Source organism: Cydia splendana, chromosome 18 (assembly GCF_910591565.1).
Source record: "Cydia splendana chromosome 18, ilCydSple1.2, whole genome shotgun sequence".
NCBI classification, from domain to species: Eukaryota; Metazoa; Arthropoda; class Insecta; order Lepidoptera; family Tortricidae; genus Cydia; species Cydia splendana.
Window position 1 is genome coordinate 9,904,258 of NC_085977.1, and position 24,590 is coordinate 9,928,847.

General features: G+C 36.9%; 2 protein-coding genes across 2 annotated transcripts in view; one reads left to right on the forward strand and one right to left on the reverse strand.

Moving 5' to 3' along the window:
• Positions 1-483: 483 nt before the first annotated feature.
• LOC134799567 (lysM and putative peptidoglycan-binding domain-containing protein 2) lies at positions 484-18,680 on the reverse strand. The gene is made up of 4 exons (XM_063772000.1): positions 18,466-18,680; positions 18,081-18,367; positions 1,839-2,063; positions 484-739 (listed from the first exon to the last, which is right to left on the reverse strand). The coding sequence occupies exons 1-3, from the start codon at positions 18,634-18,636 to the stop codon at positions 1,856-1,858; spliced, it is 666 nt and encodes a 221-aa protein (XP_063628070.1). The 5' UTR covers positions 18,637-18,680; the 3' UTR covers positions 484-739; positions 1,839-1,855.
• Positions 18,681-19,341: 661 nt separating this feature from the next.
• The window catches only part of LOC134799569 (myosin-I heavy chain), a 119,020-nt gene continuing 113,771 nt past the window's right edge, over positions 19,342-24,590 (forward strand). The window contains exon 1 of the mRNA XM_063772002.1: positions 19,342-19,609. The gene's annotated coding sequence lies outside the window, so the exon portion shown is untranslated. The remainder of the gene's footprint in view (positions 19,610-24,590) is intronic.

Sequence of the window (24,590 nt, forward strand, 5' to 3'; positions counted from 1 at the left end):
AAACAAATATCTGTTTACTCTATATATTTGTATGCTGTTAGAGTGATAAGAACAAATAAACGAGCGTCATAAGATGATTTATGTCACTGTTTACCGTAACTAGGTGTTTTCATTCACATTTTTATGCATAATCGCAACTTTTATTCAGTGCCTATAGAAAATCGTAGGACGATTAGATGAATCAGGTCTACTTTGAAATCGTTTCAATAGTTCAATTAGTAGTAAATAATGTTATGATTTACTACAAGCGTATACCACGCAACTAGCATTAATTATTGATAAACATAATAAAAAATGTAAAAAGACATAATCAACATGGTACAGATAGTTTATGTTTATAAACTTCATTGTAAAATAACTCAAATTAATTTGGTTACTGCATAGATTTAGAGTTCACATTAGGTTAATGCCTGCTACATTGCAACATCAGTTAGAAAACTTCAATATCTTTACAATAAAATAAGTTACATCGCTGAACCTAATGTGAACGTGCCCTTACAAGTATGATCATGTAACGACACATTACAGTAGTCCATAATTATTCACAAAATGTTTATTATGTAACAGATCATAAATTTGATATTATTAATCGTTTATATCTAATATCACTCGACGTTGACACGTGCAACTCACCGAGCTTGTTCGTGACGCTCAACGATGACGTCACGTGACGCTCAATGATGACGTCACGTGACGCCACGGGGACGGCGTGACGCGGGCTCATTGGAAACGCGCATATCTGGAAAACAAATGAAGATATACTTTATGGGTGCAACCGTGGACAATAGGGTATTTTCCTATTAGTCAAATCAGTTAATTTTTTAGAACTGTCAAAACGATTTGCTAATATGGAATTTATATGAAACATTACATCGCGACGTCACAGTCAACTCACCTACTTTTTATATTTCTATCCGATTTATTAAATAGAACTTGTGTTTAAAAATAACTCATATCTGTGTTTTTCTAATAATTATCTGGTGCTTTATTTCATGCATGGTGTAAAATACTTTATTTTAAATATTGTATAGAGGTATTATTAGTGTGGAATATTTGCAATGAGGTAGTGGGTTCATATTATGGTTTTATGAAGCCACTTTCGTATACATTCTCTTGGACTGCTGAAAGGGAAGGAATGATACAATTGATTACAAAAAAAAGAACAGTAGTGTATTTACAATTGTCTAATAACTGATATGTGTCGCAAATAAATGACTCATTGCTTAAAGACATTACCAGCTTCAACTAAGATGTTGTTAGGAGAAATGATGACGTCACCAACGTGACTGCGTTCACCACACAGCTCTCAATGACGCTCTTTATTCTTCAAAAAACTGATGAGAAAGTTACATTTTATCCACAAGAGTGGCAAAGCATATTCAGGTAAGAGATAATTTCGAATGATAAATATTTAATAGCATCCATGGGGATTTCATTTGTAATATTTTACAGTTATACTATTTTCCTCGCGTTGCTGGTGTGTTGAATAATTGTGTTTCATTCGGTAGCAAAGTTTGTTTAAGCCTCGTGCCTTGAAAGCCTCGCAACGCATAAGATTCAACTTTTCAAACCATAAGCTAAGCTCGTAGTTCAATTTTGGAATCTTTCGCTTGCTTGGGTATCAATATTAGCAACGAGGGGTTAAACAACAACTTTGCTCCCTTGTAAAACAAATGACTATTTCTACAAAACGTCATTAATGTCAGAGGGCCTACCGCGAACCACGTTCGACGTGCTGCCTCTCTGTCGCACTTGTGAATTCGTACGTAAGTGTGACAGGGAGGCAACACGTCGAATGTGGTTCGCGGTAGGCCCTCAGAAACGCCGACAGTGCCGACCTGCGCTGTCTCGACCGCTACAACTGGAACAGGTCCTCGTGCGTCCGCTCCAGCCTCTTGAGCGACGTGTCGACCCGGCGGCCCTGCGTCAGCATGGACGGCGGCGGCGGCAGCGGCGGCGGGATGATCTCGTTGTACGAGCTCGACGCGCCGAGCGACGCCGACTGTCGCAGGCGCGCCGTCGGTCGATGCCGCACGAAACCATCTTCAAGCTCCTTCACGAATCTGAAAAAAGACAGGTGGAACAGTCAGCAAATATTGCTGTATTAGACTGGTGAGCTGATTTTGTGCAGGGAAACGTCACCTTAACGATGCACTTCTCTGAGACAACCCATATAAGAATAGCTGAACGTCTCTTCAATGAGTCTAGTGAGTTATCCTGTGTAAAAACTAGTAATTCTGGGATTTTCTACTAACAAAAAAGATACAGAAATACATAGTGGATTCGGTTGGTGAATGGTACTACAATTATAGTTCCGGCAGACGACCTCGGGAGTTAAGACGAAACAGGAGCTGAGTTTTAAATATTTTAGGTAAATATACCCGTCTCGCTAACGGAAGCGGCACCTAAAAGTAGTGCGGTACTAAGGACAAGGCGAAAAATCCTGCGTAAAAATCTCAAAAATCGAGGTTTCGTACTCCTCTGTTTCCTCCTCCAAAACTTAACCAATCGTAACCAAATTTGGAAATCTAAATGATTATGAAATTATCTGTGTCGGACCGTTTTGCTTTTTTGGCTAATTGATATCAGTTTTGAATGCCACGCCTCTCATTGCGGCATAGTCAATTAGGCCATTTTGGCCATTTTTGAAGGGCTCTAGCGCCTTAAAAAACAAACATATCAAAAAAAGCAAAACGGTCCGACACAGATATTGACAATATTAATCTGTGTTGAAAAAATCATTGCTCTAGCTTCAAAAACCACGGAGGAAAACGAGGAGTACGTTTGTATGGAGAAATGACCACTCCCGTTGGCTCTTAATAGAACCCAGCACAGATTATATAATAGCCCGCTAAGTTAAATTCGCGCGTTATGAACTGATATTATGAGAATGATGCTATTTCAGGAAGGATTGTCCCCGACGTAAAATATAATTATACTGCATTGGGTGACTTCTAGGTTTTTCCTTCCAGTGCATAGGTACCTACGTAAGGATCTACGTTAAATGAGGGTGTAGAATTTCACATGAGTTAATTAATTATTCGAATGTATTACTCATAATTTATTTTCAAATAAACTAAAGAGTTTCTTTATATACGTGTAAGTAGGTATTGCTTAAATCTAGATTATGTTCTTCCAATAATTTGTATTTCAGATCATGTATCGACGAGTAGCGCGTTAAGCCCATATCATTAACAAATGTACCTACCTGTATTCTATTCCGCAAGTCACCTAACGCATGAGTCATACCTACTTAATAGCTTAGTACACGTTTCTATCTATAGGTCTCCGGTTAGGGAAGAAATGTGTTAGGTGTAAAAGGGATATGCATCCATACTTATTTCATACATATTCTAATGTTATTGTTTGTGAAGCTGTATCTTTTCAGGTTAAGATGCTTCTCCTGCGGAAAAGACAGTTATGTTTAATTCACGAGAAGTGTCTTCTGAAGCGATACATTAAATTGGCGGACAAATAAAGTATATTTAGCGAACTGAACAAACCCTATACAAATGGCAAATTGACCATTCACGACGTCCGCTAGGCAGATAATATAAAGGCTAATTTCAACTCTACGTAATACAGAATAAAGTTGGAGTCAGAATTGCTTAAGGTAAACGATTATTTCCCGTCGCAGTATGCTGCATCGATAGCACCATATCATTAATTATTTAAACTGCGATGAAATATTAACAATTAATGATATACGTCAATATGTCAAATTAAGTTTGCTCGCGAACGCTTTGTATTTCAGCTATTACGATGGCGTGACGTCAAGACCTCGTGATTTCGTTTGCTTTCAACTACAGGCGGCTTGTTACATATAAACGGAAGTATTTGTTTATACTCGTACCTCGTTATGACGAAGAAGCAAACGAAATGTGTACATAATACGATTCATACTTAAATGTATTTGTGTCAGCACTGCAGTATATAGACGTAACTAACGGTCTGAGTTCGCTAATTTGTTTGATGTTTACTTCCCCGTAAACCAAGAGACAAGTATTACCAATAGACTACATCACATAACATTTGGACTACTCACATACGTACTTAATAGATGTCCGTCTACGTATGTAACCTCTAGAAGTCTAGAGAAATGTATAAATGACACAAAACTCAGGTTTAGCTGATTCCGCAAAATCTTATTAATAAGCGCAGAACCAAGATGTCAAAGTACAAGATAAAGGTGATTATCTCAATTAATTAATAGATAATATATTGGCAACATCGTGAGGAAACCGGACTAATCCCAATAAGGCCTAGTTTCCCCTCTGGGTTGGAAGGACAGATGGCAGTCGCTTTCGTAAAAACTAGTGGCCACGGCAATACCTGGAATTAGTTGCCAAGCGGACCCCAGGCTCCCATGAGCCGTGGCAAAAATGCCGGGACAACGCGACGCGAGGAACATGATGATATTGGCAACCGTAAATAAAGTCACGGTACAACTTCCAAATCTAAAAGCATTATTTATTTGACTTTTGAGATATGAAAGTAGAAGCTTCCTTAGTATTCACAAAGTTCAATCCAATGTAGTGGCACCATGCCTAAACAATTTTTGAAACATATTGGTTCAACGGGTATGACTCAAGTCCAGATTTAAATCATTTCAGGAATCATCGAAATGTTGTTTAAAGTTCCCTAAAGTGAGCTCAAGAAATATTTCAAGAGCTTTCTGGCAAGGTTGAGAGCTCTTAGCTGTTTACAAACATAATCCGAGTGTTTACTTATCAATCAGTGTCAGGGAACATCCTGTTGATATCACACTGAACGCGTCTTAAAAACCCGTACTAAAATTATAAATATTTGCATAACTTTACGTCTGATACCTTTTTTACACATAAACCATGATACATCATTGGACTTTTGGTGCATAATGGCGCACAGATCGGCGAAATGATTTTGATATTTGCAAATCTTATAAGTCCCCATTTCCAACGGTTGATGGAATCATTTGAAAATGGTATATCCAACAAGTACGAGTAGGTATGTAAATGTGAATCTAAATGTATTTAAATAGAATCGATATCACTCGGACAAAAGCATTTGTTATCTAAAGCTTTTGTTTATAAAATATTGTATGAATAAAGGCATTACCTTCAGTTATTTGCGCGTGAATTTCATATTTTGAGATGCCCTTTAACCTAACTTATCTATAACAATTATTGTACCTACAATACAACACACGAGCTTGGAGCGATAAAATACAAATATTAATACGCATTTCCATAATGGCCTTAAATTATCACCCAAACTTTTACCCGTGTGTGGCAGTATGTACTTGTATGTAGCTTATTATAATAGGTACATAATAAAGTGTGTGGTATATTCGGGTAAATCGAAAAATGGCGCGATTTTGAAGATAACTTCTGTACTAAATGAGGAGAGTCTTTTCAAAAGGGCTTCTTTCTCTATGGACACCATACAAAAATAAGCCCTTTTGAAAAGACACTCCTCAAATAGCATAAATAAAGTGTTCCTAACAAAGCATAAAGTACTTCTTATTGCTCTGCACAAGCATAGGTATTTACATAGACATTATTTTTTGGCATATTTAAATTATTTCTGAATTAAACTATAACCTCAATGCAAACTTTTGGTGCTTTAAACGTCATATGACATTTGAACCCAGTCGCATCGGTTGGCACGGACGACAATATGCGACGCCCCCTCGCCTGACCTACATTTACATCAGTAGTGTCTCAGCCATTAATTTGGCTAGATAATACTGCAGTTAAAATGCCTGTCTGAATCCCTAGATGTTAGAATGCCGTGACGAATGATGCCCACAACTAATCGACTACAGTCACATTAATAACAAGGAATTATTTTATTATTTACATTAAACAAAAAACAGTGTCAGTAAAAACAAAAGGAAGCCAACAAATATCGGTAAGGTAAAACGGTGAAACAATTAATTAAGTACTGCCTTTGTTTTTGCTATACCAATCTTAATGCTCGGCTGGAGTTTTTAAGGACATTTGTATTATTGTCAGAAAAAGTAGCATAGCGTGGTGGGCTGTTATGTCGCGAGTCCCACTAAGGGCCTTTTTCCCCTACGACACACACTTAATATTATTCAAATGATAATGATCACGGCTAAATCTGAATCATTTGTATAATAGCCGTAATAGAAATACTTTATTCTCTATGATTTATCTTAGCAAATCGTGCGGTAGTTTCGATCATGTAATTGTAATAAGAATAAAAACTTGTGTGAATGGAAAGTAAGTCATCTTTACTTTCACCGTCGCCTCTTTCGAATTAAGTACAAAAGATGAAATAATTATTCGACCAGTTTTAGCAACTTCACCGAAACTGGGTTTTATCCGAATTTATAACAATATATCCATACTAAAAGATGTGTAAGTATTATAATAACATAATAACCCATTGGGAGTACGTATATAAAGCCCAAATATGTTTGACGAGTCTATAGATAGGAAATTAGCCTACCGTGTGGTCAAGATAATGAAGTGAATGAATTTTTTCTAGAGTGACTGGCAATATTTAAATTATTGTAAGCTGTAAAAACACGAACACGCATAAGACTCTTTCTAAATTATATTTGTTAAAAAGAACCTTCCGCTATTCCACAGGTTGCTGCGTTTCATTTTTTTTACTACGTAGATGGCAAACAAGCATACGGCTTTATGGTAAGCGATCACCGTAGCCTATGCCCGCCTGCAACTTCAGGGGTGTTACATGCGCAGTGGACCACTCTTTTTTTGAAAAATCCCATACGAAGAAAGAAAGAAAGAAAGAAAGAAACATTCTTCAGAATCGACAGAAAGATGTAATAGTTATTTGTTTTACAAGGGGGCAAAGTTGTTGTTTAACCGCTCGTGCTAATATTGATACCCGAGCAAGCGAAAGATTCCAAAATTGAACCACGAGTGTAGCGAGTGGTTCGAAAAATGGAATCTTGAGCGTTGCGAGGGTTTCAAAGCACGAGGGTTAAACATAATTTGCCTCCGAGTGAAACACAACATTTTTCACCACACCAACCCGAAGCAAATATTAAATGTAAAATATCAAGGAAAATCAAACCAAATCAAATTCAAATGAATGTTATTAAATATTTATCATCCAAAATCATCATTTAAAAGTCAATTCTACCAACAAACATAAGAAAACAACTCAAAATTTGCATTTTATTGCTTTGCAAAAACATGTGAATTACTGATAGCAAAGTGCAACTTTGCTATCCGTTTTTGAAGTGCAAAGTAAGCCTTTCCGAGCTGGTGTGGTGAAAAATACTTTGCCTTACATCATTCCAGTTCATAGACGCCGTGACTTTCTTAACTTAAATAGGTACATAACAGACTCATTATCACAAGAAGTAAAAAGATAAAGCCTTATCAAAAGTATATATTGATATGAGAATTTTCATTTGTGTAATTGTGAGGAGGTGACGATCTAACGATAAATTAACGTGCACTACATCACGATCCTGATAACAGACAGATAATAGAACCGGCGTGATTAATTATTACACATCCTTTGTCATAATTTTATGTGAGTTATAAAATATGACAATGTAACAATACTACCACACAATCAACTACTGGTAATTTGATGAGCTATAAAAAATATAAATAAGAGGTAGGAGCATAAAAAGCTTTACTCATATTTGAATTTAAACAATACACACCTATTGCCAAGTATGTTAATAACAACAATAATGCGGTTATCCATGATCCAGAAGTTACATCTAAGTATAGAAAATATTTTTAATCGCATATAAATGGTAGAAGTTTGTACTCATAAAAATCATAAACCAACAACAAAACCATCCGAGAATAGTTGACTGAAGATATAAAACTAAGCCATCAATTCATTAAAAAAACTTTTGGTCACCGCGTCCAAGTCATGAAGAATTTTCCAGGAACACGGCTTTGGTGTGTTTCTCACAAGAGATTTAAATAGAGCTGGCCAGCATTAGAGGCAAACAATAGAAGCACGTGAGATGGGTTCATCAAACTTTAACTAAGACCAGTGGCGTTTCGCAAACAGTTTTTATGATAACCGCATCCCGTGGCCGAGTAGAATGTTATTGTGTTTTTATCGCCATCGATTTATGATACGATAGCTGTGGAAGTGTTATTAAAATAGTTTTGAGTTTTAGTAGATAGCACTGCGTATGCCCGCCGCTTGGTCCATGTGGGACGCTGTAGGATTTTCACTTTTTGTCCATTATATCTAGGCTAGGCCCACTAGGGGCGAAAGACAAGCTAACGTTTTAGCAATCTAGATTCGAAAGATTCATTAAGAAATTCAAAGGTATTTTGCATTTAGAACAGACATTACAAAATGCAAGTGAATCAGAAGAAAACAAAAGGAAAACCCATCGACTGACAACCGACTTTCAAAGGCAAAATATTTACATGAGTCAGTCTAAAAACCCAAATACCTTATAATAATAATAATAATCAGCCTATATTACGGCCCACTGCTGGGCACAGGCCTCCTCTCATGCGCGAGAGGGCTTGGGCTATAGTCCCCACGCTAGCCCAATGCGGATTGGGGACTTCACATACACCTTTGAATTTCTTCGCAGATGTATGCAGGTTTCCTCACGATGTTTTCCTTCACCGAAAAGCTAGTGGTAAATATCAAATGATATTTCGTACATACGTTCCGAAAAACTCATTGGTACGAGCCAGGTTTTGAACCCGCGACCTCCGGATCGAAAGTCGCAAGTCATATCCACTCGGCCACCACCGCTTCCCAAATACCTTAATATTTAATTAAACATTTGGTATAATTTCTCAGGGAACTCCATCAGCAGATATTTGTTTTGAGGAAAATGAGTCTAGGTGTTCCAGTTCCAATAGGTTTTATAAAAAAAATCTAAGTAAAGCTGGAGCTGGGTGCATGTAAAATTTAAAAGTTTTGATTTGAACCTTATTCTTCTAAACCATAAAGAAATTATACACTATCATAGCATCTACCTGCACATAAAGCCCTTGCTACACGGTCGCCGACAAGCCTTCTAACCGTCTGACCTGGGTCTAGCTGTCCTTCGTCAGTTTTGATCAAATTTTGTTGGAAACATCTGTCTACACGGTCCGGGACGGACCAAGGCCACGCGGTTTGAAGGCTTGTCGGCGACCGTGTAGCAGGGGCTGAAGCCTGATACGCTTGTTTGCTATACGAATCTAGAGCTAGAGTTAGACCAAGAAAGTCTGCAGATTTTGATAGCCCACACAGTACAAGTGTTATTTTAAACGTCAAGCTTCTATGAAATTATGACGTATAAATAACACTTGCACCGCGTGGGCTATCAAATTCACTGCAGACTTTTCTTGGTCTGACTCTAGCTTAGCGGTGGGAGCGTTTTCAACTTAGGCGAGGCGTGAGTATTTTATTCCGACACCTGTTTAAGTCACTTCGGTTCTTCCAACATTTTTATAGAAGCGTGTTTTTGTAGCCACGCACCTATTTATCATTGGCATACTAGCTCTAAAGCTCTATCATCTATCACCTGTAGTGTAAATATAGGTAGTGTAAACCCGCTGCGGTAACCCTCTGCAGCACACGCAAAATTTGCTATAGTGATAAAATGTTCCTTAATACTTAAAAACAAGATAATAATTCAGCCTCTATACGCCCCACTGCGGAGAACAAGCCTCCTCTCATGTGCAAAAGGGCTTGGGCTATAGTCCCCCCGCTGGCCCAATGCGAGTTGGGGACTTCACATACACCTTTCAATTTCCTCGCGGATGTATGCAGGGATGCATGGACCATGGTGTAAGAGAACTAGTAAGGCGAAAATTTAAAAAATGCATTAAAAGCATAGCTGTGCGGCGCAGTAGGTTCTTATCTTATTAATCTGGTTATCTGTCTGAACAGTGACAATATAAAACTATCTGCATAAGGCAACGTTAACAAAGATGATTTAGTTTTACGTCACGTGACCGAAAAGTTAAGTTTAGTATTGTATGACAGTCTTTTAATGTTAAATAAATATTTGTAATCATTTAAAAAAGTTAACGACCTATCGTCACTGTCTACGGTGCAACAAAATGCTTAGAATTTATCTACTTATACGTTTTTTCGGCTGGGTGCCTGGGTTTCTTTTCTTCCCTACTTAATCGCATTTAGCCACGATAGTGTTTTATCACATACGTTATATGTATGACAGTATTTAACTATTTAGTTCAATAGTTAATTTTTGCCAATTTATTATACCAATGTATGTAGTTGCAAACAACTGTACAGCCTGTAAAATGTGGCCACCGCAGCCGCTGCATACCTATAAGGAGCATTCCACGGGCTGTCCCGTACAAACGCATTTTATTTCATGTATTACAAGTTTTTCTTCTGCGTTTAAAGCCGACGGTTATTTTTCTGTGCATATTTCTGAACATTTGTCATAGAAAAAGAAACTCCTATACCTACATATCTTCAGAAAATTCGCGTTTGTACGGGACAAACGGTAGACAATTTCATGGAATGCTCCATAAACGCTTGCAGCTTCGACATTTTAAGTATTTGCTTGACAATAATGCAAACATCGATAATACCGTCGCTCGCCAAAAATCAATGATTAACGCGTGGAGCCCTTTAACTCGCTCTAATGGTATGTTCGCAAGTTAAAGATGACCTATCGGATTATTGACTGGCCCGTTCAAGGCACTTGATAAGGCGCCAAGTGACTAAAGTAAACTTGGCGGAGTTTGTCAGCCCCGGTTATCAGTATTTTATTGCAGTCTCGGAAAAGAGATACCTACTTAGTCTATCATTGAGAAAAAAAACACATAAAAGTAAGACGAAATGTTAACTCAACGATAGATCTAATAAGACTCAAATTAGATTGAAATTGAACTCACGATTCGTTTCATAAACAGATACAGTGAGCAGTGTATAACTAAGCGGGCTTGGCTTTTTTATAGGAGGTAGGCGAGGTTTCTAATACAGTTTAGCTGTGCGGGGCAAGAAGATTCTGGAGAAAGGCACCATCTAAGTGGTGAAGATGGAAATGTTGTCGCGTACATGGAAGTCCCCAACCCGCATTGGGCCCGCATGGGGACTATAGCCCAAACCCTCTCATGCTTGATAGAAGCCTGTACCCAGCAGTGGGACATATATAGTCTAAATTATTTATTTAAATAAATTTAAAAATAAAAATCCTCCAAAAAGATGTAACAGCGCTATCTAATTGATTATAACATATGTGAGAACAATCTCTGTTAAATCACGTATCCTTTAGATACCAAACCCGCAACCAAATCGTCTAAGCCGTTATGGAGACAAATGCGGACATTCATTCATGTACACCAACATACATACATACATCTCACCTCTCACCCTAAATGCATAAATCGTAAAAGCACTATAATCCTTGTTATTAATGTTATTAAGTACCGTAAAACGGGGTCAACAGAAATCGCGGGGTGAATAGAGAAATTTTGAACTTTTTCTTTCAAGTTGTTATATTTAAAAACGTACATCTCTAAAATTAGATTTGTTGGAATGCGTATATAGTAGACTATTTATTCTCTACATTGATACTAAAAGAACTTAATCAAACTGCCTAGAAGTTAGATTTTTTTGACTCTAAAGTAAGGTCTCTCCGAGGTAAGAAATGAAGCCTGTCTGAACTTTGTTCTAGCGGTAATAGTATATAGGAAAATTAAACCAAAGTCGTCTCCTTCACGATTTTCGTCGACATCTCTTCTAAATACCTAAAACTGGTATGGATGTGTTCCTCATGGTCTCTAGAATACGAATTGGCCGGTTTTAGTTTATGGAGGGGGGGACGGGTCGAAAAAAAGGGGGGGAAAGTGGGCGGCCGACCATCATTGATATTTGTTCACATCTTGAGTCCTATGGGACCGATCGGTTCGTGTGAGGTGTCGTTTGAAAGAGTATTAAACGTGCTATTATTGTTTCATTATGACCGTAGTCATAACTGTAGTCGTTTACAAAATATTTTAAAATATATGATTTTTTACCGTGCATCGATGGCATAAGTACTGACAAAACATGCGTCTAACTCAATAAATTATAACTTTATCGCAATTAATGTTATTACAAAATATACGAGAAATTTCATTAGCTTTCCAAAAACATAAGTTTTATTGGTGTATAATGTTGTATAACTAAGTAATCATGAATTTTGCAGCATGGGTACTGTGCACCGTCACGTAAATGGAGCCCGGCCATCGTTGAGTTTTCATTATATTTCGGGTTCTATTTTTCTGATACTTGGGAGGATACCATTTGCAAGCATATTACATTTACTGTGAATACTCGATTGTTTGAAATCTGAGGCCCAAAATTAACCATTTTAAAAATATTAAAGAAAATGTAAAATTTTTACCTAAGAGGTTTGCTTAGTGGCTGAAATAATTTGAGAAAGAGATAATGTAGTAAATATAGCGTGAAATTTTAGAATAAAATCAACAAACTATTTATTAACTTTCCAAAAATATTGTTTAGTTACCGTACAACTATAAACATATATGTATGCCAGGACCAATTTCGTCAAGCAACCAAGCAAACACACGGCGCGGCGGGCGCCTGGCAGGCCAGCAGCATTCTATTATTATTTGACAGTACATTTTATAATGTATCCAAAATGTGAGGTTCTGTTATAAAATGTCGATATAAATGATGGTTTTGGTTGTTTTGTTTTTTATCACAGGAAACTTAAGTATGTTTTGACAAAAGCCAAGTTCTAAGTTAATAACGTTAAGTTCGTAGCTTTCATGATTGCAAGACCACTGCATATACACCGTGTTTTTATTGAATTCCGTTAACTTCGGGGTATGGTTAAGTACGTTTAAGAAAACTAAATGGCATAGTTAATTTTGAAAAAAATATATATATTTTTGCTTTTTTTTTCAGAAAAATTAATATTAAAAAGTAATTAAATGTAGCATATAACGTTGTTGTAACACGGGCATTACATTTAACTAAACCAAACAATTGAAATCTGTGACATATCAATGTCAATTCGAACATCGATCGACCGAGATTTTACTTAAGTTTAGTAGCAAGCAAATGTATGAACTCACTCTAAACACTAATAAATATGTAAACCGGCCTTAAGGCAAGTGTACAAGCTTGTAGAGGCCTTATAGGAAAAAAATAAAATATTGATTATCTTCGAAATGGAGTTAATTAGAATATCGGTGTCTTTGGGAAAGTTACTTGATTTAAGCTCAGGTATGCACCCTTGAAATTAACGGAAATCAAAAAAAACACGGTGTATATGAAGTACTTAATATCTGTGTCGTTTATTTTTTATCTTAATGCAATATATTTTTATTTGTGATCTACCACATTTAATTTTGGAGAACGTGAACAATAACTATCCGTGAAGTCCGGTTTTAAGTATAGTAATAGGTAGTAACATTGAGTAAACTATCTATATATATTTACTATTTTATTTTACGGTCTAATTTATGACGTTTGGCATTGTAGTTTTAGCTTGTAAGTATGACTCTATTGACAGTATAAGATGTACTACGGTATTTAAATAACGCTCGTCTGCGACTAGATAGTTAAATAGCGATTGCGATACAAAAAGCTATAAGTCGAAGACTTTATCACACGTTTAGAATCTTAAGTGCAAATTGCAGATTATTACTCATATAGATGTTAAGGTTCTTCAATTCAGCTATAAGCTATAACACTAGCAGCTTAACATGCATTATAGCGCCCAAAACAGCTACTGTAGATCTTATTAAATCTTTAGATGAACCATTTAAACTTTTATGTCACCAGAGCCTGTAAACTGTAAACTAAGACTAAATATGTAGCTATTCTAGAGCCAGGCTATGTCTTTAGATAATAAAATAGGTGCTAAGTGTCGCCTAATTGTTTGTTGGGATTTATATGACGGTGCACAGTGACCCATGCTGAACAAAATTCATTATTACTTGGTTATATAATATCATACACCAATAAAACTTATGTTTCTGGAAAGCTAATAAAATGTCTCGTATATTTTGTAATAACATTAATTGCGGTAAAGTTATAATTTATTGAGTTGGAAGCATGTTTTAGCAGTACTTATGTCCATGCACGGTAAATAATCATATGTTTTCAATTATTTTGAAAATGACTAAAGTTATGACTACAGTTATTGAAAATCAATTATAGTACGTTTAATATTCCTTCAAGTGGTATCTATCACCAACTGATCAATAAAATAGAACCCGAGAAATAATGAAAAGTTGACGTCGGTCGCCCGCCATTTACGTGACGGCGGTTAGTGACCCATGCTGAACAAAATTCGTAATTACTTGGTTATATAATATCATACACCAATATAACTTATATTTTTGGAAATCTAATGAAATGTCACATATATTTTGTACGAATATTATTGGAGTAAAGTTATAATTTATTGAGTTAGACGCATATTTTATCAGTATTTATGCCATCCATGCACGGTAAAAAAATCATATATTTAAAAATATTTTGTAAATGACTAAAGTTTATGACTACGGTCATTAGAAACCATTTATAGTACGTTTAATATCCTTTTAAATGGTACCTATCACCAATTGATCAATAAATTAGAACCCGAGAAATAATGAAAAGTTGAGGTCGGTCGCCCGCCATTTACGTGACGGTGCGTAGTGACCCATGCTGAACAAAATTCGTTATTACTTGGTTATATAATATCATACACCAATAAAACTTATGTTTTTGGTAAGCTAATTAAATGTCTCGTATATTTTGTAATAAAATAATTGCGGTATAGTTTTAATCTATTGAGTTAGACGCATATTTAATCAGTACTTATGCCATCCATGCACGGTAAAAAATCATATATTTTAAAATATTTTGTAAACGACTACAGTTATTACTACGATTATTATGAAACGATAATAGCACGTTTAATACTCTTTCAAACGACACCTCACACGAACCGATCGGTCCCATATAGGGCATGCTCCCGGGAATTCCCGGTTCTCAAATTCCCGGGAATTCCCGGGAATTTTATAGTGTCAAAAGAACCGGTACTGAAGACCCGGTACCGGTACTTCCCGGTTCTCATCATATGACTATTTATTCCCATTTCAATAGTAGTAATGTTTTAGTACTTTAGCTCGGGACATTAAATAACATTTAATAATGGTGCTACAAAACGGGGGACCCAAATAACCCGACAAACTAACCTAGTAAAGAAGGCATTCCAATATTTCCAATTGATATTACGGATAATGGTAAGTTGCAAAAATTCACCCAATTTTCTATTTAAATTTTGTTTTAATCTGAAACATCGCTCAGTACTTTTATGCCGGTTACATAAAGGACTATTTTATTAGCAATCTATGTATGTTTGTGTCATATGTCCCGATGGAGCCTTAAAGCTACTAAATTACATCTATTTAGATGAAGTAGGTGTCTATCTATACATTTTGACCCGAGTGACTTAAGCTTATCTTTAAACAACTTTTAAATCTTAAGTATATTCTTCTTCTAGGAAGTTGGTTATATATGAAAATATTCCGTATTACTGCCGTCATAGTGCTGAGTGCATCGACTACTACGGCCGTGTGGCTCGGCCCAAGCGGAGGCAAAGTGTGCCGGTTAATTTCGTAAAATAGGTTGGAACGCGAATTAAAGTGTTTTCTTTTAATAAAATAAATACTTATGCAATTATTTATATGAAAATAAGTCATTCATAAAGATTATACGGTAAAACAAACAATTTCTTAAAAATAATCATAAAAATATTCAGAACCGGGAAGAACCGGGAATCCCGGTTCCGGCCATGCCCAGAACCGGGAAATGAAATTCTTGGTACCGGGACCGGTACTGCATGCCCTAGTCCCATAGGACTCAAGATGTGAACAAATATCAATGATGGTCGGCCGCTATCTTTGCCCCCCTTTTTTTCGACCCGTCCCCCTCTCCATAAACTAAAACCGGTCAATTCGTATTCTAGAGACCACGAGGAACACATCCATACCAGTTTTAGGTATTTAGAAGAGATGTCGACGACTTTTCTCAAAACAGGCCGGTTTCCTCCAGTCTATAAATGTTTTGACATTAACTAAGTAAAAGTTAGCTAACCTGGTAATATAGTATCTGTAGTACATAAATAATAAATAATATCACAAATTTTCTCTATAATGAAGCATTTTTTTTGCAAAAAACTCTTAACAAGCAATTTTACGTGATAAAGGGGTCAGTAGACACGCATATGGGGTGAGTAGTTACGCCATAGGGGGTGATTAGATACCACAAAGGGGTGTAGACACGCCCTGGGGGTTAAAAGACACAAAAAATAATTTTGTGTCAAATAGCTGTTTAACACATATATATACCATTTTCCAATAGAGTATTAACATAATAATTACGAAATTCGATGCCTATGAGAACTAAAACTTAATATTTCTATTCACCCCTATCTTGTGTCTATCGACCCCGTTTTAAGGATATGGAGAAAACAGGTAGTTTTCTTCGATTTTCTCTGAATTGGGTCAGTATTTTTTTTTTTCACAAATGCAAAATTGAAGAACTAACCAAGACTCAAAAAATGATATCAAAGTTTTTACTTTTATCATTTGGATTATTGGCGAAAATCGTCCTTGATGTTGAAAATCATGTCTTTTCACCCCGTTTTACGGTATAAATAAGTATGAATCACGTGATCCATTAAAACATTAAAGTTGCGATACTACGTAACAGTGCGGTGCAGGCACGACCTTGGCACTTGGCAGTCACGAGATCGCACAAACATTACTCCTATAGAGCCAACTAAGATACCGCGCTACAGCCTTCTATAAAAGTACCTACTAGCAGCAAAAAAAGATTAATAGTTAGCTGAGAGAAAAACGAACGTAGCAAGATATCGGCGTGTTCCTTACGTACCTATTTACAAACTGTTTAAAAATATCTAAACACAAACTTTAAGTGCTTAATCTCACTTGGGTCTTGGTAACATTGTTACAACATCGACTGAGGTGCAATATACATACTGGTTGATATGATTTGATGTAGGTTTGGATTAACATAATCAGAATGATGCGAATAGGTTGTTAGTTATAATTAGCCTTGGCATATCAATTTATATTCACCAAACATTATTCTGAAAACAAAGTCATTGGTCTTTGTTTTACTCCTAGCTAATAATTCACAATGTGTTTGATAATAAGCTCAATTAATCTATAGCATACTATCAGAATAAAATAATCAAATGAGCCAACACTAACATTTTAGTTAATTTTTTTGTGTGTGGGAGACTAACATGTTGTGTGAGTATGCATTAGAACACAGTTTGTTTGGTAATACTAGGTAGTTAGATAAAATTATCTTGCAATGTAAATAGCCGCCAAAAGTCAAATAAAGCTGTTATCAGCACCTACACCTACATTGCGCTATCAGAGCTGTTCTGAATTATTTACACAGGCACTACATAATATATTGCAGAGTTAAGTAAGTTCAAGTAGAAAACAGCATATTTTCTTAAAACTTTTTGCTGTAGACCTATACATGGACCACAAAAAAACTATAGTTTGGTCAACACTCACTAAGGCTGGTATTCCACCTGTCAAATATCTTGGTCCAATGTGCATTGCGTCTCACTCTCTCACTAAGCAAAACGTGAGATGCAAATACACATTGGACGAAGATATTGGACAGGTGGAATACCCTAAGGCAGCGGTCGGCAACCAGCGGCCCGCGAACCTCTCAGTTGCGGCCCGCGAGCCTCCCTGGCTATTTTGTATGTAATATTAACAAACGACAATGTCTGATAAAGTCATAAATATTAACAAAGTGAGGCCCGCGTCAACTTCGGTAACTACTATTTGGCCCTTGGCTGCTAAAAGGTTGCCGACCGCTGCCCTAAGGAATAGGCAAAGGAAATCATAATAAATAGTACACTTGTACTAAAACACCAAAGAAAGAGATAGCTCTTTTTCTCCTACCTACCTAGCAATGGACAATATTCTGGCTAGTACCTTAATAAGATTAGCCCAATTTCTATTGCACAATTTACCTATTCACTTAGGTAAACCAAATAACTAAGATTGCTTGAATATTGCGTGTTTTTCTGTTGTAAGCAATGACATTTTGGTTTCATAAAAAATATTCAGATAGGTACTTACTCACTATTTTCCTTAGTCTTCTCAACATGTTTCTTGATATCAGCCAGTGATGAGTCCACCCTGTTCAGAAACTCGTCGAAACTCTTCTTCTCGTCTGGACTGCCCGGTGAGAAGTCTCTCGTTGGCATGCCCGCGATCGAAGCGCGGTGATTCGGCGGCGCGGGCTCGGTGACCCGCTCACCACTCTCGTAGAAAGGCGAATCTTTGGTCACAGGAATCAACAGATATTCTCTCAAAAATAAACTGTCCGACGCGAACAAACGGTTCGCTCTCCTTATCTTCTCCGTCTGAAACCAACCGATAACACAATCACTTAATTATCCATTCAAGACCTCAAATACAAACGAGATAATAACACTTTTTATTGAGATCGTTCCGCACTTACAGTTACACCGTATTTTAGAGCTATCCCTTGCAACGTATCACCTTTGGCCATAACATGTTTGATATATTCTTCGTGCCTTTTCATGTGGTTGCAGGTGCTACCGTATTTTTTAAGGGGTCGAGCTGATTCCCTAATTGAAACCCTTTCATCGAAAAGACGTTCCTCCTCCATTTTTTGACGTATTCTAAATTGTTAAAACTGACAGCTCCTCTGACAACACAACTTTGATGAAGTTAGCAATAATCGGAAGTGTTTTGATCAACAAATAAATTTGACCAATGACTGTGTGGCAACCACATTAACGAGCAATGTGATTGGTTAATGTTCACACTTCACATTAATGAAGTTAGGTAGCCGCATTGCTACCAACATACACAACGTTCATTTTTTTTTGTTGCCAGGCTTCCTTATTTTTTACCCGTAAATTACATTTGCGGCTGGTGTAATTTGTATATTGTAACTCGTTAAATCTAAAATTCTTTCGCCCAGTCGCTTTATGAAATCGGTTTGTTTATTATTTTTTAATAGCTACTACATACACATTATCAACTTACAGTATATTTTCTAAATTTATTATTGTATGTAGCGTAGTTGTGTTGTAGTTACTTATTTTATGGTCTGTGTATTAAATACGTTTTTTTTCTTTCCACTTTAACCACGAATATCACCAAAAACTTTGCAATTTTCATTTGACTGGTAGCAGTTTTTCCCTTGAAGACCTAGATGGCAGGAATATTAAAATGATTATAGTGCTCTCTATCACTTAATACCGTAACTACGTCGAAATTCATTCTATCACTACGTTTTATAATACTGGCAACTAACAACCATTCATTCACCCCCGTTTTTCATTCGGTCACTGCGATTTGAATTTCGTTTCGATTCGATCTGTCAGTCTTCGGCCGGGCGTTGTTGTGTTGTTTGTGTCAGATCTGTCAGGATTAAAATTAAAAATCTAGACGATCAAATATTTTTTGTGGTTTCTGATTATTGTGTTTAGTGTTTTGGACGCAGTTCTATTTTATAAGAATATTTTAAGTATTGTGTTTAGTTATTACCGATGTATTGGATTTTTTGAAACTATTTGTGTACACATGTGATCGAATCGATACAGTAATTTGCGAGTTTATCTGCATTTCTGAGGGTAAGTATGAATGAAAGGTGCATTAAGTTAGTGTCCTTAGTCATATTTAAGAAAACAGCGATTTATTACGTGCAAGGATCGTATTTTCCCTTGCGCTGGTGGGTCGTTCCGAGCACACACGCCCCGCAGCGAAAAATACAATAAAATTGCGAGGGTTGTCGGTCGAACTGCAAGACGATATTTTTATTACCGTGGGGCACTTTTTGTTATTGTTACAACCAAATGAATAAGATTTCTGGCTAGTGCAGTGGGACTGACGAATATTTTTGTAGATTTAGTTGGTAAATGTTTATCATGCAAATCGCAAACAGTAAATTAAAAAAAACCTTTAAAATTATTAGGATAAAGTATCAGGAAACATTTCAACACATACAAATGCATTGGTATAAGTACTTATGTGGTTTATTGTCCACTTATCCTGTTTGCGGTCTCAGCCGGGAGTTTTCCAGTGCTTTATTTTTATATAAGGGAAAATTAATTAGTTATGTATAAAAACTAATTGGTGACATTGTGTTTTTGGTTATCCGATCCCTTGTAAAGTCAATTGATTGAAAAAGAATGGTGAATGTCGTGGAACACTCGGTTGGAACGAAGTTAAGGAAGGCTAGAGACGTGTTCATGTGCTCATGCTCATCGTTATGTTACCTATGTGTTCTTCGTGTCCGTGTCCGTCATCCTCATCCTCATTTTCATTCTCATTAGTCTCATTACATATTTCTCAATAGTATGGTCTGTGACGGCAAAACCTTACACTTACACATTTCGCAATAGTATGGTCTGTGACGGTAAAATCTTACACTTGTACACAGTTTGCAATAGTATGGTCTGTGACGGCAAAAATCTTACACTTTTTTTTGCCTAGCCCCCATCCGCCAACCGTCCGATAAGGAACTTCGTTCCACTAATCATCTAACGTTCCAAAAATTGTTAGGTACGTACCTATCAACCTAGGTAATTGTCGCCAGCCTAAAGTCAATGGGTCATTCAATTCTAGATGTAAGATGCTCTCCTATCAACTTTTGGCCTATTGATTAGGCATTGTGCAAAATTTTAGGGGCGTTGGTATACCTACCTACATTATTTGCTAGAAATTAAAGTTGAAGGCAACTACTGGAGCACTCAAAAAACCTTTCCTTTCCTTAACCTTTTGTCTTAATTTACGCGATTACATGTAAGGAGTTCAACCTACTTACGTAGCTGTAGGAGGAGGAGGAAGTATCTAGTACCTACCTACCTACTATGCCAGAAAGTGCCTAGTTAGGTAGGAAGCTAGTTATAGCTACTACTAAAATTTTCTGTCAATTAAATGCGGCATCGTGATCTATGTTGTCTAAGGACCACAATAGGTATAAACCTTCCAGAGATTCCGATCAAATCGTGACCGATCGACTCTGTAGATACAATCACCCACCATACAAATCAAATCATAGTTACAATCTGACCGGCGAAACAGTCAAAAACGTATTTTCACTGATGATGAAATTACCTAGGTACCTACTACAAGTTTAGTTCGTCATTATCGTTTCGTAAAAAAATGAGCATAACGTCATAATCGTCCCATTCAGCCCTTTAGCCGTCAACAAAGGATCCTGTTATCCACGGCAACAAAAAGGAAGAAAAATACCCCTGACTCACTAAACGGAACTCGACCGAAACAAAACAATAACTAAGTCAACGCTCATTGTTGTGATAAATTGCCCAGGGTCATTCTGTCATTCGTAATCCAGATAGAAATTGTTAACGACGTGACTCATAGGGTCATCAAAACTCTCCGTTTCGCCTATCCTCCGAAGACTTCCTTTAAAAAAAACTATAGCAGCCTTACTACGGTCATGGCCGTGATAAATGACCAAAGTCGTCATGTCAATCTAGTTAGAAATTCATAATGACGTGACTCATAGGAATTCTCGGTTTCGTTGACTTGCGAGGAATTTCTCACCTATATAATCTGTCGGCTCAAGTGAGCATAAATGAATTGACCATTATGGTGTTGGTTTACAAAATTACTATTGTCAGCACGAATTAAAAGAACAGTATAATGTTGGAAATGTTTTGAAATCCGTCTGTCCTATGTAATATCTTGCATTCGTACTGAGGGTAGAGCCCTTCGTGAGTCTTGTAATATGTATTATACTTCTAGTAGCAAATTAACCTGATAGATAGTTGCTGCAGAAGGCCGACCGCGGACACCGAAGTTCGCAAATTGCGGACATCTTTCTCTGTCACTCTAATTACGCCTTAATTATAGTAAAAGAGAAAGATGCCAGCAATTTGCGACCTTCGGTGTTCGCGGTAGGCCCACAGATTCCGTAAAATCACACTTAATTTTATATTGACATACCAACTATGTTGTTAGCGTACAGCGTACATTAACTATGATCATTGATCACAGAGTTAATGACCTCGTTAATGAATAATAATAATGCTCATTATACCTTACACCTTCTCACATTAAACCAAGCGATCACCGACATGTCTCAAGAAATGCATCGGCGCATTAGGTTTAGCGAGAGCGATTTAAAACATTTGATGACGTCATCGCCAACCGGTACAGGAACCAGGCCAATATTACTTAACAAGAAGTAGGACAGGTGATGCATCGTCACACGGATCCGTGGTTCCGAGAATATTGACGTGACTTGCTGACTTTTGTCTCGACTGTGACCGCGTCCTTACGTCACTGTTACTTGACACCCAAATTTGTAACTATTGTAAGTCACGGGAAAGTATTAAATATATTATGGATATATCATGGTTCGTCTGAAGCGATGCACTCGGTAAACTATGACTAGTATGATATTCATGGTTTTACATAACCTATAACATTTAATTACGCATTGAGGATACGATAAAAAGACGCACCTAACATAATGGAGCCACAACATGAAAATTAGATTTCATTCAGGTTTTTAATCGGCCTCCAAAAAACGAAAAAGGGTTCTTTATTCTACTGTATTTGAATCTGCTTAGCAAACCCGATATCTGAAACCGATTTCTGGAAAATTATATGTTTTATAAAAAAAAGAAAGGGTTTATTCACAAATCTTGCTTACATTACAACTAATCCTTAAATTATACATAAAAATAAAAACTCTAAAAATAGTTCAAATAAAACTTAATAGCTGGGGAGCCGACGATGCTAAATGTGTACTAACTCGAGCGTCGTACAGACCTATTGGAATCGAAATATTAGATGATAAGAAGAAAAAAAAGTTATATAAAGTTTTTTTTTTCAGCTAGCCGGAAAGTATCTACAATATTTTTTAAATTTCGGGATGTCGGTGGGTTAAAAAATCGTTAAGCAGTTTGTGGGTTTGGTCGTTTTTGTCCACGTTAATGCTATATTTTTTCTATAACTTAATATAATACTTATTTGTAGGCATTTTCTTAATCTGACGAACACAAGTTTGACGCCTAATTTTTACATTGAAACCGTCAGATTAAGACGAAACAGGAGCTGAGGTTTAAACATTTTAGGCAAATATACCCGTCTCGCTAACGGAAGCGGCTCCTAAAACTAGTGCGATAAGGACAAGGCGAAAAGTCCTGCGTAAAAAACTCAGAAATCGAGGTTTCGTACTCCTCTGTTTCCTCCTCCAAAACTTAACCAATCGTAACCAAATTTGGAAATCTAAATGATTATGAAATTATCTGTGTCGGACCGTTTTGATTTTTTGGCTAATTGATATCAGTTTTTAATACCACGGCTCTCATTGCGCCATAGTCAATTAGGCCATTTTGGCCATTTTTGAAGGGCTCTAGCGCCTTAAAAAACAAAAATATCAAAAAAAGCTAAACGGTCCGACACAGATATTGACAATATTAATCTGTGTTGAAAAAATCATTGCTCTAGCTTCAAAAACCACGGAGGAAAACGAGGAGTACGTTTGTATGGAGGAATGACCACTCCTGTTGGCTCTTAAGGAAATGCGTGCAAATAATTATCAGATTTAGTAATAGCACAATTATAGCGTTAATTTGGAGTAATATGACCAAATCCACAATCTGCTTAACAATTTGTTGAACCCCCCACCAAACCACCACCAACCAAGGGCTCAACATAGATGGCTAAAAGGGGTAAAGGTAGACTAAGTACACGGGGTAGCAAGATATCACTCATATCTTAATCTGACGCGCTCGAGTAAACACAAAAATCTCCTCTTGGGCTACCCTACTATAACCTACACTAAGCTTAAAATAACCCACCCTGCATCGTACCTGGCTCAAAGGTCCCCATAATGCCTGCAGCATTCCCCCGCCGGCCTATTTCCCCAAAAAGTCGGCGAGCTTCCACTCCCCACGGCCCCGCTGCAACTAATTACATATATATTCTTCTGCCAAACCAAAGTCGTTTGTTGATATTTATTTATATGATGAATCCAGTCTATGGATAGCGTCCATTTGAAATCGAACAAAACACAAATACTTTGGACGGACCGGCACACATCATCACATTCAAAGATTTTTTGTGGCCTTGAATACCTACTGTATGTACCTATCCAAAATATTTCAAGCCGAGCCAAATATTCCTAACCCTGATAGCTGACAACTCTTGTGATCTCGCTACGCTAAGGCGAGTTTCCTCTGCTTTGCTTTATGTGTTTCCGAGTGCTTCCCTTCTGAGTAAAATACGTTGTGCCGGAAACCATCCTCAAGAGTAGCTATGTCTCATTTTGTAATAATTTGGATTAAAAAACAGATGAAGTTCCGAGTCTGTGGTCAATAGAGACTAATTGCGTCTGTCTAGTGACTCTAGTGACAACCCGCAGAGTGCATACCTGTGAGTGTGAGTCACGCCGCTCGTATAGAACGCAAATTAACAAAGATAAATAATAACCTGACCTACATCACTCATGTGTTCCATAAAGGTTAATTAATGCATAGGTAACCATACGGGCGAAACTGTAAATTCTGGTATGATGGTCATCTAAGCAACGCCTCCAGGTATACGAGTAGACTGTCAAAAGCATGTCTAATAACG

Coding starts and splice junctions, on each gene's coding strand:
- LOC134799567 (XM_063772000.1), bottom strand. CDS start 18,636: ATGGAGGAGGAACGTCTTTTCGATGAAAGGGTTTCAATTAGGGAATCA. Junction 18,368..18,465: donor CTCTAAAATACGGTGTAACT/GTAAGTGCGGAA, acceptor GGTTGGTTTCAG/ACGGAGAAGATAAGGAGAGC. Junction 2,064..18,080: donor AAGACTAAGGAAAATAGTGA/GTAAGTACCTAT, acceptor GTCTTTTTTCAG/ATTCGTGAAGGAGCTTGAAG.